General features: G+C 43.9%; 1 protein-coding gene across 2 annotated transcripts in view; it reads right to left on the reverse strand.

The window, feature by feature from the left end:
* Positions 1–12,836, reverse strand: part of LOC110286599 (integrator complex subunit 6-like) — a 52,657-nt gene extending 39,821 nt beyond the window's left edge. For both annotated transcript variants that reach the window (XM_021153059.2, XM_021153058.3), the window contains exons 1-2: positions 12,368–12,836; positions 12,158–12,235 (exon numbers count right to left, since the gene is read on the reverse strand). In XM_021153059.2, the coding sequence (XP_021008718.1) occupies positions 12,158–12,235; positions 12,368–12,478 (189 nt within the window). In that variant the 5' untranslated portion in view covers positions 12,479–12,836. The remainder of the gene's footprint in view (positions 1–12,157; positions 12,236–12,367) is intronic.
* Between the last annotated feature and the right edge of the window lie 211 nt (positions 12,837–13,047).

Here is a 13,047-nt window from a genome sequence, read left to right on the forward strand (position 1 = left end):
AGCAAAAGTGAGTTGAAGCTAAGACTGTAGGAGGCCTGTTAAAGGGACGCCAGCTAGGCCTTAGAAAAAAGATGGAAAGAAAGAATCAAAGCTGCATCGTGGTTTGCTTTAAATCCTACGCGATTTGAAGCAACAGGAAGACTCAATCCATGGTCGCCGTAACTGTGCCATGATGAGCAGCTAGCCAGGGAGGATATTTTGCTTGCTTGCTTGTTTGTTTTTGGTTTTTGGGTTTGTTTTTTTGTTGTTGTTGTTTGTTTTTGTTTTTGTTTTTGTTTTTGTTTTTGTTTTTTTGAGACAGGGTTTCTCTGTGTAGCCCTGGCTGTCCTGGAATTCACTCTGTAGACCAGGCTGGCCTCGAACTCAGAAATCCGCCTGTCTCTGCCTCACGAGTGCTGGGATTAAAGGCGTGCGCCACCATGCCCGGTTTGTCCTAGCGCCCAGCTTTGTCCTAGCTTCTTAAGTTTTTTCCATTGATGAATGCATCCTGCTCTTTTCATAGTTTGACATATTCTGTCTGCATGGATGCTTCTCCCCTTTCTGTTTTTCACTCTGCTATCTCAAAGGACTATAAAATGTCCTCCCTGAAGTCGGGCGTGGTGGCGCACGCCTTTCATCCCAGCACTTGGGAGGCGGAGGCAGGCAGATTTCTGAGTTCGAGGCCAGCCTGGTCTACAAAGTGAGTTCCAGGACAGCCAGAGCTATACAGAGAAACCGTCTCAAAAAAAAAAAAAAAAAAGTTAGAAGAAGCTAGGACAAGGATGAGAAGACAGCAAAGCAGAGCCTTTTCTAAAGGAAGTAACGGGCCTCTGGAAGGAAGAGGTAGTTCATTTCAAACCTAGCTACTAAGGGCAAGGGGAAGAAACACTAGGAAACTCCTTGCAAAGAAACGTAAAACCTCAAGCAACTGGTATTTTTATTATTATTGTGCGTGTGTGTACTGGGTGTGTGGGCCCATGTGACTCAGTGCAGCTGCAGAGGGCAGAGGACAACTTGGTGAGTCCAGTTCTTTCCTCCCACTTTTGCATGGCTTTTGAGGATAATTCTCAGGTTGCCAGGCTTTGGAGGCCACTGCTGGTACCCAGTGACCCATCATTTCAGCCTTGCCCAGGGAGTCGCAAAGGAAAGAACCCCGAAGACTGTAGTAAGCCATATTTTCTCAATAGTACTATTCCTCAGCTGTACAGATGAAAGTGTCGAGTCTTTTCTTCAATAGCATTCAAGTCCCAAAGCTTGGCTTTTGGTACAAAATTTACTGGATGATTCAAGCCAAGGGGTGGACATAAGTAATTAAACAACTGCTTCTCAGCCTTCCTAATGCTGTGACCCTTTATTATAGTTCCTCATGTTGTGCTGACCGCAATCATCAAATTGTTTTCGTTGCTGCTTAATAACTGCAATGTTGCTTTTGTTAGGAACTGTAAACATTTTTGGACAAACAGTTTGCCAAAGAGGTCACAGCCCATGGCTTTCAAACTGCTGGGTTAGAGCATAGTGAGTCCTGATAAACTGTAGAACCAGGAGAATAGGATTTAAGATACAAAGCTCAGGTTTTTCTGTGGCCGTGTAGCACATTGCCACAAAAGTCTTCGTGCAATGTTTCTCCCATCAAGACCACTGAGGTCTTGATGGGAGAACATTGGACTTCAAAGAACTGGATGCCAGAATCCAGACCTTTGAAATCCATCTAAATTGCAGGTCATCCAAGTAAGAAAGAGAGAACTCTCTCACCACGGCTTGAGGAGAATGGGAACACTGGATGACATGTAGCCCTTACAAGCAACAGGAGAGACACAGATCCAGCCATACACAGTTTGGTGCATGTAGAACTTTAAAAATCCTGTTTTACTGGGCAGTGGTGGCGCATGCCTTTAATCCCAGCACTTGGGAGGCAGAGGCAGGTGGATTTCTGAGTTCGAGGCCAGCCTGGTCTACAGAGTGAGTTCCAGGACAGCCACGGCTCTACAGAGAAATCCTGTCTTGAAAAATCAAAAAAAAAAAATCCTATTTCTTTTTGTTTTGTTGTTTGGTTTTTCGAGACAGGGTTTCTCTGTATAGCTCTGGCTGTCCAGGAACTCACTCAGTAGACCAGGCTGGCCTTGAACTCAGAAATCTGCCTGCCTCTGCCTCCCAAGTGCTGGGATTAAAGGCGTGCACCTCCTGTTTCAATTACAGGTTGCAGACTAGAAGATACCAAATGGCTTCTGTGGAGAGCACAAAATCCTTTTCTTTTCCACAGAAGAAACAGTTATCAAGCGATTGGTAAGGCAAACAAATAGTCATTCTATTCATCCCTGAGTAACCAAGAACTACCCGGTTGCTTTTGCCAAACCTGGTACTGTTCTTACAGGTCTACTCAGCCTCCCCACTTGACAGAATATACTAGATATGTACTATCTCAAGTCCCGTCCCCTCAGCACCAGAATCGCTCTACACCTGGGCTAAACAGGGCTCCAGCCGTGAGATCTATCCAACATGGAAATGCAAAATGGTACTCACTTAGAAACAGCCAGCTTTAAAAAAAAAAAAAAAAAAAAACCTTTGCAGTACTAATTTTCCCTCGCTGGGTGATTGCTTTACTATGCACTATCATATTAGAAGACTCTGGAATAGAGGTAGCTTGCTATCGGCTGTGTTTCTTAACCTCTCTGGGCCCCAGATAAATGGCTCTGACTTATCTATTAAGTGGTGATAATAATACCTATGACATAGGCTGACTGGAGAGATAAACTAAATAAACACTTTATATTCACTGGCAAGCTGCCCTGTATATAAGCATTGCTCAATAATTGTCAGTTGCTATTATTAGAAAGCAAACATGCATTTTTTTTTTCAAGGAAGCAGATCTGAGTCAATTCATATGTGAAGCATATGGCATATGATAAGGTCTAGACAATACATTTGACCATAAAATAAGACTTAGGAGGACCCAAAATGTGGCTATTAAATGATCTATGTCTTTAAAATAAAGGGTTTGTTACAGTGCTGGGACTTCACATACTCTAAATAATTACTACTGAGCCACGCTCTAGCCACTCCCACATATTTTGCATGTTATTAACAGGCTTATCTGTGCTAGCATCTTTATAATTACACATTTATTCTTTAAATTGGAGCCTTTATAGTAATAATGCAATCAGATTGGCCTTAGAAACTCCACTAGGAAGTTGAATCCCCCAGAAATAAGAATCTTCGACGCTTTCCTGTCAGGTGGACAACCCCACCACCACCACGATGCATTCCTCTTTAAGGCTCTGATGACTTCCCATGATAAGACAGGGCTGTGCAAAGAGCATTAAAATAAACTTCCGTGAGAGCAATAATTCAAACTCCCTTTTGTTTCTTACGTTTGTACTATGTGAGCTGGAACTTTTCCTGCAGAAAGCGGTTCCTGGAGAATCTGGGACCAAGTAGCTAGGGGAATCTAAGGAAGGACAGAGTAAAGACTTTAATAACACTGAAAGCCTGAAACATTGAGTGCTACCAATGAACACATGCTGGAAATGGAATCCTGAACAATCACAGTTAGATTCGTTCACACGTATACTATATTATACTTAGCCCAGGGAAAAAAATTCTAACCCAACCAGTTGGATCGGCAACTGCATCCAAAAGCCTAAGCAAGCAAACTAGCTTTCAGTCCAGCCAAGAATAGGATGCTTTCATATTTTGCCCCAGAGTTGAGGGTTATCGAGCCATCATCTCTGAACTGTAAGATAACCTTTCATGTATAAATGAGGCCTTTATGATGCTGTTCATTTTAAACAGGACTCTGAGAGAAAAAGAGCCTCCTTCAGAAACAATTTCCAGGGTCTGAACCTCAGTAACTACCTTCAGAAAGAGGACAGAGAGACACTCACTGCTCACTGGAACTGCTGTGTGAGACATGCATGGAACTTTAGATTTCCAAGCAACCACATTTTAAAAACTATAAAAGCTAGGACTGGTAGCATGTGCCTGTGGTCCCAGTCTCTCAAGAGGCAGCTAGCTGTAAGAAAGTCACTTGATCTCAGGAATTCTAGGCCAGCCTGCTCAATATGGTAAGACCGCACACATACATACATACATATATATACACACACACACACAAACACACAAACAACTGGAATTGTATGCCATTTACTTAACATAATATAACCAACTATATTTTGCATTGTTCAGCGCACTTATAAACCATCCACTTTCAAAGTGCTCAGTGGCTATGACTGCTGTGCCAACAGTAGAAAAATATTGAATCTAGAACTACTGACAGGCCGGTGGGAAAAGGTGCTCGACCCCAGCTAGGTGACCTAAGTTTTATCCCTGGTTCTACATAGTGGAAGGAGAGAAGTCCTCTGACCTCTACACATGCACCAGAGTGACACATGAAGATGATCACACAAAGGAGGGTAAACATCTGAAAGACATGCCAACCACCTCTACCCCCTCAGTCCCTTGCTGTCTCTGCCGGAGCCTTTTCCAAATCCTCACACAGCACAGACAGGGAGTTCTGAGGAAGAAAACGGTGGCTTGAGAGGATGTGTTTTTAATAAATTAGACTGGAAACGCAAATCCATTTACCAACAGAGAATAAACACAGCAGTTCTGTGGCAGAGTGACCTCTATGGGTTAAAACGGCTTGCCTGGGAAGGAAGCCCTGGAAAGTCGATCACTACTTGCAACCCTGTATTCATGAGATAAGTATCCCAGGCTTCCAACGCGTATCCATGCTGTTGGACTAGAGGGAAGGGAACAGGAGACTCTCTCGATTAAGGATCCAAATTAAAGGAGTTAAATTTTTCTTTATTCAGACCCCACCCCCACCCATACAATCTGGCCCTTCCCTAGAAAGCGCATTTCACCCCAAGACATAGAACAGCTGCCTTGTTTGGTCACTGTGAAACTAAGAACCCTGTGTTCTCAGCAGCTCATTTTCTCTTCCAGAAGCAAAGGCAAACTGAAAAGGAAAATATTTGCCTTCTCCTTCCCTGCACCTGGCCTTCTACATCCCCAGTCCCAGTGCCAGGATGAAACACTTTCAAGTAGCTAGCACTAATTAAAGAGAAGACAACTTCCACTAAACCTTCTGCGTTACCCCACCTCCACACTTCCTCTCCACCCTGGCCCACTTTGACGAATGCTGTAAAATCATAACCAAACAGGCACGGACGACAAACCCTACCCCCACATCTCTCCAAATCCACTTCAGACACCTCCATTAAAGAAATACACAAACTGTAGCTTGTCAGTTTCAAAAGTCTCCTGTGTTCTGTCTGAACTACTCCCAATTGTAATGAAATAACCTGCATTCTCAGAGTCTTGTTAGACTCCTTCCCGTTTTCCCCCTGAGCTGGGTGTTTCCTGGTATTACCCTAGGTCTCTATAACAAAGCTTAGTGCGCAGACATTGCTCAATAAATATAAATGTCTGCCTAGACTGCAGAGATAGGGAGGCACCGTCAGACCACCCTGGGGAATCACCATTTTGATCATATCACAGCAATAATAAAAGTTGCATTTCCCTGCAAGAAAGAGGGATGACAAACAGATAAAGGAAAATTAGAATGGTTAATGGTGATTACTATCTGGAGCAAAAAATCTTGAAAATGGGGATGCTGGTAGGGATGGGGGTAGCTTTTGCATGTACACATGGCCAGAAATATTTTTTCCTGTTGAACACCTAGTAAGGTCTAGGCACTCTCTAGTACTAGAGGTAAAAACATCCTTCCTTATGTTCAGATGCTCATATTAGGGAGGTCAAGATGAGTACTATTACATTTAACATGCTAGGAGCTGTGGGTTTATCTCAGGAGTAAAACTGCCTAGCATCTATGAGGCTGTGGATTCAGTATCCCAGAAGAATATCAACACACATACAGTAATAAACTGCTAAATGCAGAGGCTGTGGCAGTGGGGGGCAGGGGAGGCTGGGTGGAGAAAGGGTTAAGGGAACTTGCTACACTCCTTGGAGTGGAAGTGGGGAAGAGGAGCCTGATCACTTCAGAGAATGTACAAGAAAGGGTTGAAGCTGAATGGGTGTGGCAGCATATAGACCTTTAATTCTAGCATGCAGAAGCCTGAGGCAGGAGGCTAGAGAGAAAAACAAATCCCAGCATGGTGGTACAAGTCTGTGATCTCAGCACTCTGGAGGCTGAGGCTGGAGGACTGCTGTGAATTCAAAGTCAGTCTGGGCTACAGAGTAATACATCGGATCAAACAAAACAAAATGAGTTGAAGTACGTCCAAGCTACAGAGAACAATGTATATACAGTGACACAGAAGTTAGAGGTATAACCACTTTGGAAAGAAGGGCTTAATTTCTCTTGCTGATTGGAGCCTGGGTTCATGTGAGAAGAAAATAGACAGACATTGTTGGAAAGGTAACACACATCCAGATAAATGCATGACTAGTGTTTAGGCCAAGGTGTTTGGACTTTATTCTGACATCTGATGGAAAATCCTGAAGGATTTTTCCTTTTTTTTTTTTAATTTCTCTTTATTTACTTTTTGTGGAGATACTATCTCACTCTGCAGCCCAGGATCTTTGAATTCACTATGTAGCACAGGATAGTTGAATTCATAGCAATCCTCCTGCCTCAAACTTCCAAGTACTAGAATCCCATGAGGAAACCATCATTCAGGGCTTGGTTTTGTTTTGGAGACAAAATATCAATATGCAAAGCCAGGATGGGATTACAAGCATGAGCCACCATGCCCGGTGCCTGTAGGATTTTCACAACGAAATGACTGTTTCACTTTATTTAAAGATTAACGAACAGGGAAAAATGACTAGAGGACAAGACTAGCTGAATGTCAGCCACACCAGTGGCTCTGGTGACAAGTGGCAAACGTTGACATTTAAAGAATGGCTAGATATACGTAAGAGAGGTCTAGGATAGAAGGTAGATCTCTACAATTTCATCAGTGCTCTCCTTGTATCTTCTTGCTGATCCCTAATCTCAACATTGTACTCAGACCATTATACCTTGGCCAGAGATATAGCCTTCTAGAGTTAAGTCTCCATCCCATCCCCTTTTCTTTTGATAATTTACAATGACTATTGTCAGATGCTTCAAATAGCTAGGGAGGAGGGGGAAGTGTGAAAGAAAGCCAAAATCAAGCCAGGCATAATCTCAGCACTTGGGAGGTAGAGGCAGCATGAACTCTGTGAGTTCAAAGCCAGCCTGATCTACAGAAAGTTTCAGGATAACCAGAGCATTTCTATGGATTCTTAACCACAATGGAGGACTCCATTAAAAGCTGCTCCTTGCCGGGCAGTGGTGGCACACTCTTTTAATTCCAGCACTTGAGAGGCAGAGGCAGGAGGATTTCTGAGTTTGAGGCCAGCCTGGTCTACAGAGTGAGCTCCAGGACAGCCAGGGCTACACAGAGAAACCCTACCTCGGAAAAAGAAAAACAAAACAAAACAAAAAAAAGTTGCTCCCTTAGCCAGGCAGTGGTGGTGCACACCTTAATCCCAGCACTCAGGAGGCAGAAGCAGGTGGGTCTCTTTGAGTTCCAGGATAGCCAGGGCTACACAGAAAACCCCTGTCTGGAAAACAACAACAAATGTTCTTTTAATACTTTAGTCAAAATTCTAATAGATGTCTATTACATGTATCAGTTTTTAAAATACTGAGTTTACTTCCTCAGTTGGTAAGCCAGAATTCTTTCTCTTTCTGGCTCATGTTGGTAAAGGCATGCAGACACTAGTAATCAAAAGTAGCCGCACAATGTTGAAAAGTAACATCCAAGAGAGATGCTCACTTTTTCAAACGGTTTATGTTTTCAAATTACTAGCTTAGAGAGTTTCTTTGAAACATTATCTCTTATTTATAACACTTCTGACCACTATTTATTCACGTTTCAACTATTTCTTGAAAGATGTTTCTGTTATTTTTTGAAAAACCTCCTTTAAATAAAAATAATTTTAATAAAGTGGTTTCAACTATAAAATCATTTTTAATACTTATACTAGGAGAGAACCCAGGCTAGTGGCTTACTTTCTTCTGACAAGCCTGCCCCTCCCAGTCACAGAATAGAAGGAAATTATGATTCATAACAAAACAAAACATACAAGACAGCAGAATCTCAGCCAAGACTATTGAGAACTATAATTATTGCCACAAAGCTCTCACACAACATTTTAAAAGCCCTGTACTGCATTCATCTTCTAAGGACACACTGTATATAGTATATACTGCACTGTATAGTATATATAGTATATTATACAATACTAAACCGGAGTATCTAGCTATGGTCACTGAAAGTGCAGTGCATACAGAGAGCATTAATACTGTAACTCCATGGATGAAACATATTTATGAAGCAACATGAACAGAGATTTAACACACAATGTTTGCATTTCATATGTGGTCCCCAAATGAAACTTAATTGCATCAACACACATGGCACAGCATGGAACAGGTATGACTAATATTAAAAGAGTAGACAACTATATGCAAAGAAGTATGCAGTAGAGAGTCACTAAGTCTTTGGTGAAATACTATATTTACATACTCAACCACATACATTAGTGAAAAATTCCTGCTGCAGTAACTTCGCACAAGATTTCTTGTCAAAGCTTGTAAGTGGATATACTGGGAAGAGCTGCATGCCTGTTAAAAAGAAATCTCCTAAGCAAATGCACAACTCATGCTTATTACAGCTGGAACAGAAGAGGACCTACTAGCAAAATAAAATTCATTTGGAAGCATTTGGAGTTGGATATACTCCAGATCTGAGAAGTAAAATGTTGCAATGTTTCTGCAGCCTCAGAGAAAGTGAAAATGACACTTTATTTATTCTGCAGAACAATTTGCTACCAATAAAATACTAGGAAACCATCACTTGGGCCCCTAAGAGAGAATAAAGTTTTAAGTAGAAACTAAGATGCCAGCTGACAGTCAAAGAAAGACCTATTTTGATAGCATGTGTGACCGAAAACAGTCCTATAGGACTCCCAGCTACTAGAACGTGAAAATCTATCCTGAATTTTAAGAAATCTATCACAAGATGCTCTAAAATTCCAGCACTTCTAAGCAAGCTACAACCTAAAAAGCAAATGAACGAGGTTATCACAGGCAGAGGAGAAGGTTGGGCGAGGTAGAAAGGTAAAGTCCAAAATGGAAATTCAGAAAACTCTTACCTAAATATGGTCTACCAATAGTAATGTTTGGAAAGCACAAAAATATTACTAGATACTTAATCTTTCCTTTTACGTAGGTAAAATGAAGAACTAAGACTAAGTGATTAATAATTAAACATAGAGATTTGTTTAATTTTTTTAATTTGTTTAATTGCTAGAGAGATGGCTCAGTGGTTAAGAACACCCAGCTGCTCTTCAAGAGGACCTGGGTTCAATTCCCAGCAACTACATGGCAGCTCACACCTGTCTGTAATTCCAGTTCCAAGGAATCTGGCACCCTCACACAGATATGCAGGCAGGCAAAACACCAACAAACATAAAATTAAAAAAAATAACAATTAAACATAGTACACAACGTATCTTCACACACTTTAAAGAAGAAAGTGTGTGAAAGACATCAGTGGTGGAATACTTCTTGTAGGATGCAACATAGCGGGAGAAAAAGAACTACAATAAAATTTCCACTAAATATAATACTGAACATTTTCTTCTCTTCCAAACAAATATCGAAAGCTTCATAAACATGTGGCTAAAATACCCAGCCATTCAAGCATGCATGGCCACTCAGGGTAATTCACTGAATAAAAGAAGTGGGGGAAACTGAATCTAAATAAGCACACTGGCTGGGCTGTAGCTCAGGAGCAGAACAGTTGCTTAGCATGCAGAAAAGCCGGAGTTGTATCTCTAGCACTGAAAAGAAATAGTATGAGCCATGGATTCCCAGTGCTAGGATTAAAGATGTAATAATGACTGTAATGACTTTTAAAATGGGGCAAAACCTCTTCCTGCCAAAGGAAAGGAGTGTGTTAATATTGTCATGGATTCTTTTCCTTTCCTTTCCTTTCCTTTCCTTTCCTTTCCTTTCCTTTCCTTTCCTTTCCTTTCCTTTCCCTTCCTTTTCTTTTTTCTTTTCTTTTCTTTTCTTTTCTTTTCTTTTTTCTTTTCTCTTCTTCTTTCTTTCTTTCTTTCTTTCTTTCTTTCTTTCTTTCTTTCTTTCTTTCTTTCTTTCTTTCTTTCTTTCTTTCTTTCTTTCTTTTGAGAAAGTGTCTCACTATAGAACCCTGGCTGGCCCAGAACTTGCTGAGTAGACTAAGCTGGCCTCAGACTTATAAAGGTCCACCTCTCTCACTGCCTCCTGTATACTAGAGATTAAAGGCATGTAATACCAGGACAGACTGTCACATAATTCCTATAACTCAAAAAACTATTTTAGGAACTACCATCAGTCCTTGCAAAATGCTGTCCCTTGAAAGAAAACGATAGGTAGGAACTGATTTTGGAGCTTATCCCTCCACGGCTTTAAATTCCTGAGTATGTCTTCAAATAGGCACACTACAAAAGGTAGGCTCTTACTGTTATCATTAGTAGTCAAGAGGTGCAAACAATCAGCCTCTGGATCTTATTTTATTTTTCTATGCTAAGGATAGAATATTTGCAAAGCTTCATATCTGTAAGTGCTCCATTACTGAAATTTACATCTCCAGCTCTAGGGTCTCAATATGTTAGCCCAGGCTAGCCTGGAAAACTGGCATTTCTAAAACCATAAGATATTTACAAGAATAATACGATTTTTTGGTAGATAAATAAAAAATTGAAAACAAACGAGCTGAAACCAGAATAGTATTAGGAAAATCCTGCAATTTAAACTTTTAATCAAAGCAGAGAGTTAACAAATCAGTATCTTCGCTTTCATTATGTCTGAAAGAACATTCTGGCCAACTTACTTTGAGAGGTAACAACTCACTAAACCAGGGCTTACAACATCCAGACTGAACCTCCTGTTAATTTACTGAGATGAGTTAGACCGGGAGTGGGGTGAGGGGGGGACGGATGGATGACGTATCAATGAAAGACATCAAGGATAATGGTAACAACCTTCTAATATTTCAACATGCAAGCACAATCCTGATGCAGGATGATTTAACAGTTTGAGTTCCTCTTATCAAGCCACTGCAGGCGAACCAGTTCTTTATCTGTTCACCATGGGAACACAAATAACTACCCCACCGAGACTAAGGGTCAGACCCTGAGAATCAAATCATTGACTTGGTCTAGTGCATCTGCCCAGTCCAAACGCCCCCTGGCAAATCCCTAAGCAGCTAAGTGCAAACCTAATTTAGGATGCAAATAGGTAGGCCTGCTCCCTAAAACACTCTGGCCCCTGTTAAACCAGTTCCCTAAGAAGATTTGCCTGGGCACCCCCTCCCAACCCCCCCACCCCCCGCGCGCGCCCTCTCCCCTCCCCTCCCCCAAACACTCTGTGGTTGCTTCGCAGGAATTTCCAATGAAACAGCAACTGTCGCTAAGGTAACTGAGAGCTGGGCTCAACCTGACTGAGCGTGCAGGGTCTGGGAGCTGCATAGGCTAAGCAGTTCCGAGCTGGTGGTGGCACGGGAGGGGCGGGGGCCAGGGCCTCGAATGCAAAGGAGCTGCTCTGAGAGGCCAGCGCTAGTGCAGCCTGGCATTTGGCAGGAAGAGGAGGGGAAGATGCGGTGAAGGAGAAGCGGACCAGAGCAGGAGGAGGGAGAGGAAGCCCAGGCGGGGCGGGCCGAGGGATGGAAGGAGGGACCAGAGGAGGAGCCCGGGCGGCAGCAAAGCCCGCGCGGGGCTAGGAGAACATCGGGGCGGAGTCCCAGGCGAAGGGGCCGCAGCCTCACCAAGGGCCTTGAGCCCTCCTTCCTCGGCCTCCTCCCCTCCCTCCTTTCCATCTCAGCAGCGCCCTCACCCTGCCTCTGGCTGCCTCATACAAAAGCAAAATGTCCGCCATCTTCGGAGACGATTGCTGCAGCCGTGCTAGGAACTCGGCCCTCCAGTGCCTTCTCTACACCGGCTGCTCATCTCCGGGCCCCTCTCTGTGACCCCCGACCGCCGCCACCCGCCCTGCTCCTCCTGCCCTTCGGCGCCCCTCACTGCAGCCCGTCCTGCAGGGCGACGCAGGATCGCCACGGGTGGAGGCAAAAGGGATCAGCAGCCCCAGGCTAGTGGACGCGCACGCTCTTCCCGCCCACCGCTCCCCCGCTGGCCTGTTTACCTTGATGCAGTAGGGAGGCTCATCGTAGGTGACCAGCATGTACCTGTCTCCGCGGCTGGCTGGGTCCCGGGCGCGCAGCTGCGGGGCGAGGGATGACGGAGGGGTCGCGTAGGAAACGAGGGGAAGCGATACAAACGTTACAGAAGCACCTCAATCCAACCCACCCATCCCACAGAAGCGACCCCTTCATCTCCTTTCCCCTCCTTTTACCTTCAAAAATAACTCCACAGCGCCTTTAGCAATGTCCAAATAGGAGGTGCCCAGGTCAGTGCGCTGGTTCATGGAGGCGGACGTATCTATGAGGAACAGCAGGATGGGCATCTTCCACTACACCACTGGTTCTGGTCCCCACTCTCCCGATCCCTTTTCCCTCAATGCCACGTATGGCTACCCAAATCCTGAACTCTCGCAGAGCCAGGGAGCAAGAGGAAAAGTGGGAAACGGGATGGGATAGATGGGACCGCTCCTGGCCTCTTTCTGCAGCCCCAACTCCTCTCCCTCCAAGGGAACTTGAAAGTGTGAGTGTGTCGGTCTCCGGGCCGTCTCTCTTCCCCTCTTCTGCCACCACTACTGCCCGCCGCCGCTGCTGCTGCCAGGACTACTCCCTAAGCATCCGTCCACGCTCACTAGAGCGCTCGCCCCAGACTGAGAGCCCTCTCTGTTCACTGACACAACTTCTGTCTGCTCACCTACCATCAGCACCATGTGACTAGAACACACGCCATTGGCTGCCAATTATGTTTAATTTACATATTCATTAGATGACTGGGTAAAGGGAGGGACTTGGGCCAAGCTTGAGGGTTGTAGTTTGGAACCCATGCTGGAGGTAAGGGGCGGGGGAGTAAAGAACCTTCTTCAAGCTCAGATTCTCCTTTAAAGGATTTAGAAGC

Source organism: Mus caroli, unplaced genomic scaffold (genome assembly GCF_978045245.1).
Source record: "Mus caroli unplaced genomic scaffold, Mus_caroli_1 scaffold_5, whole genome shotgun sequence".
Classification (NCBI taxonomy): Eukaryota; Metazoa; Chordata; class Mammalia; order Rodentia; family Muridae; genus Mus; species Mus caroli.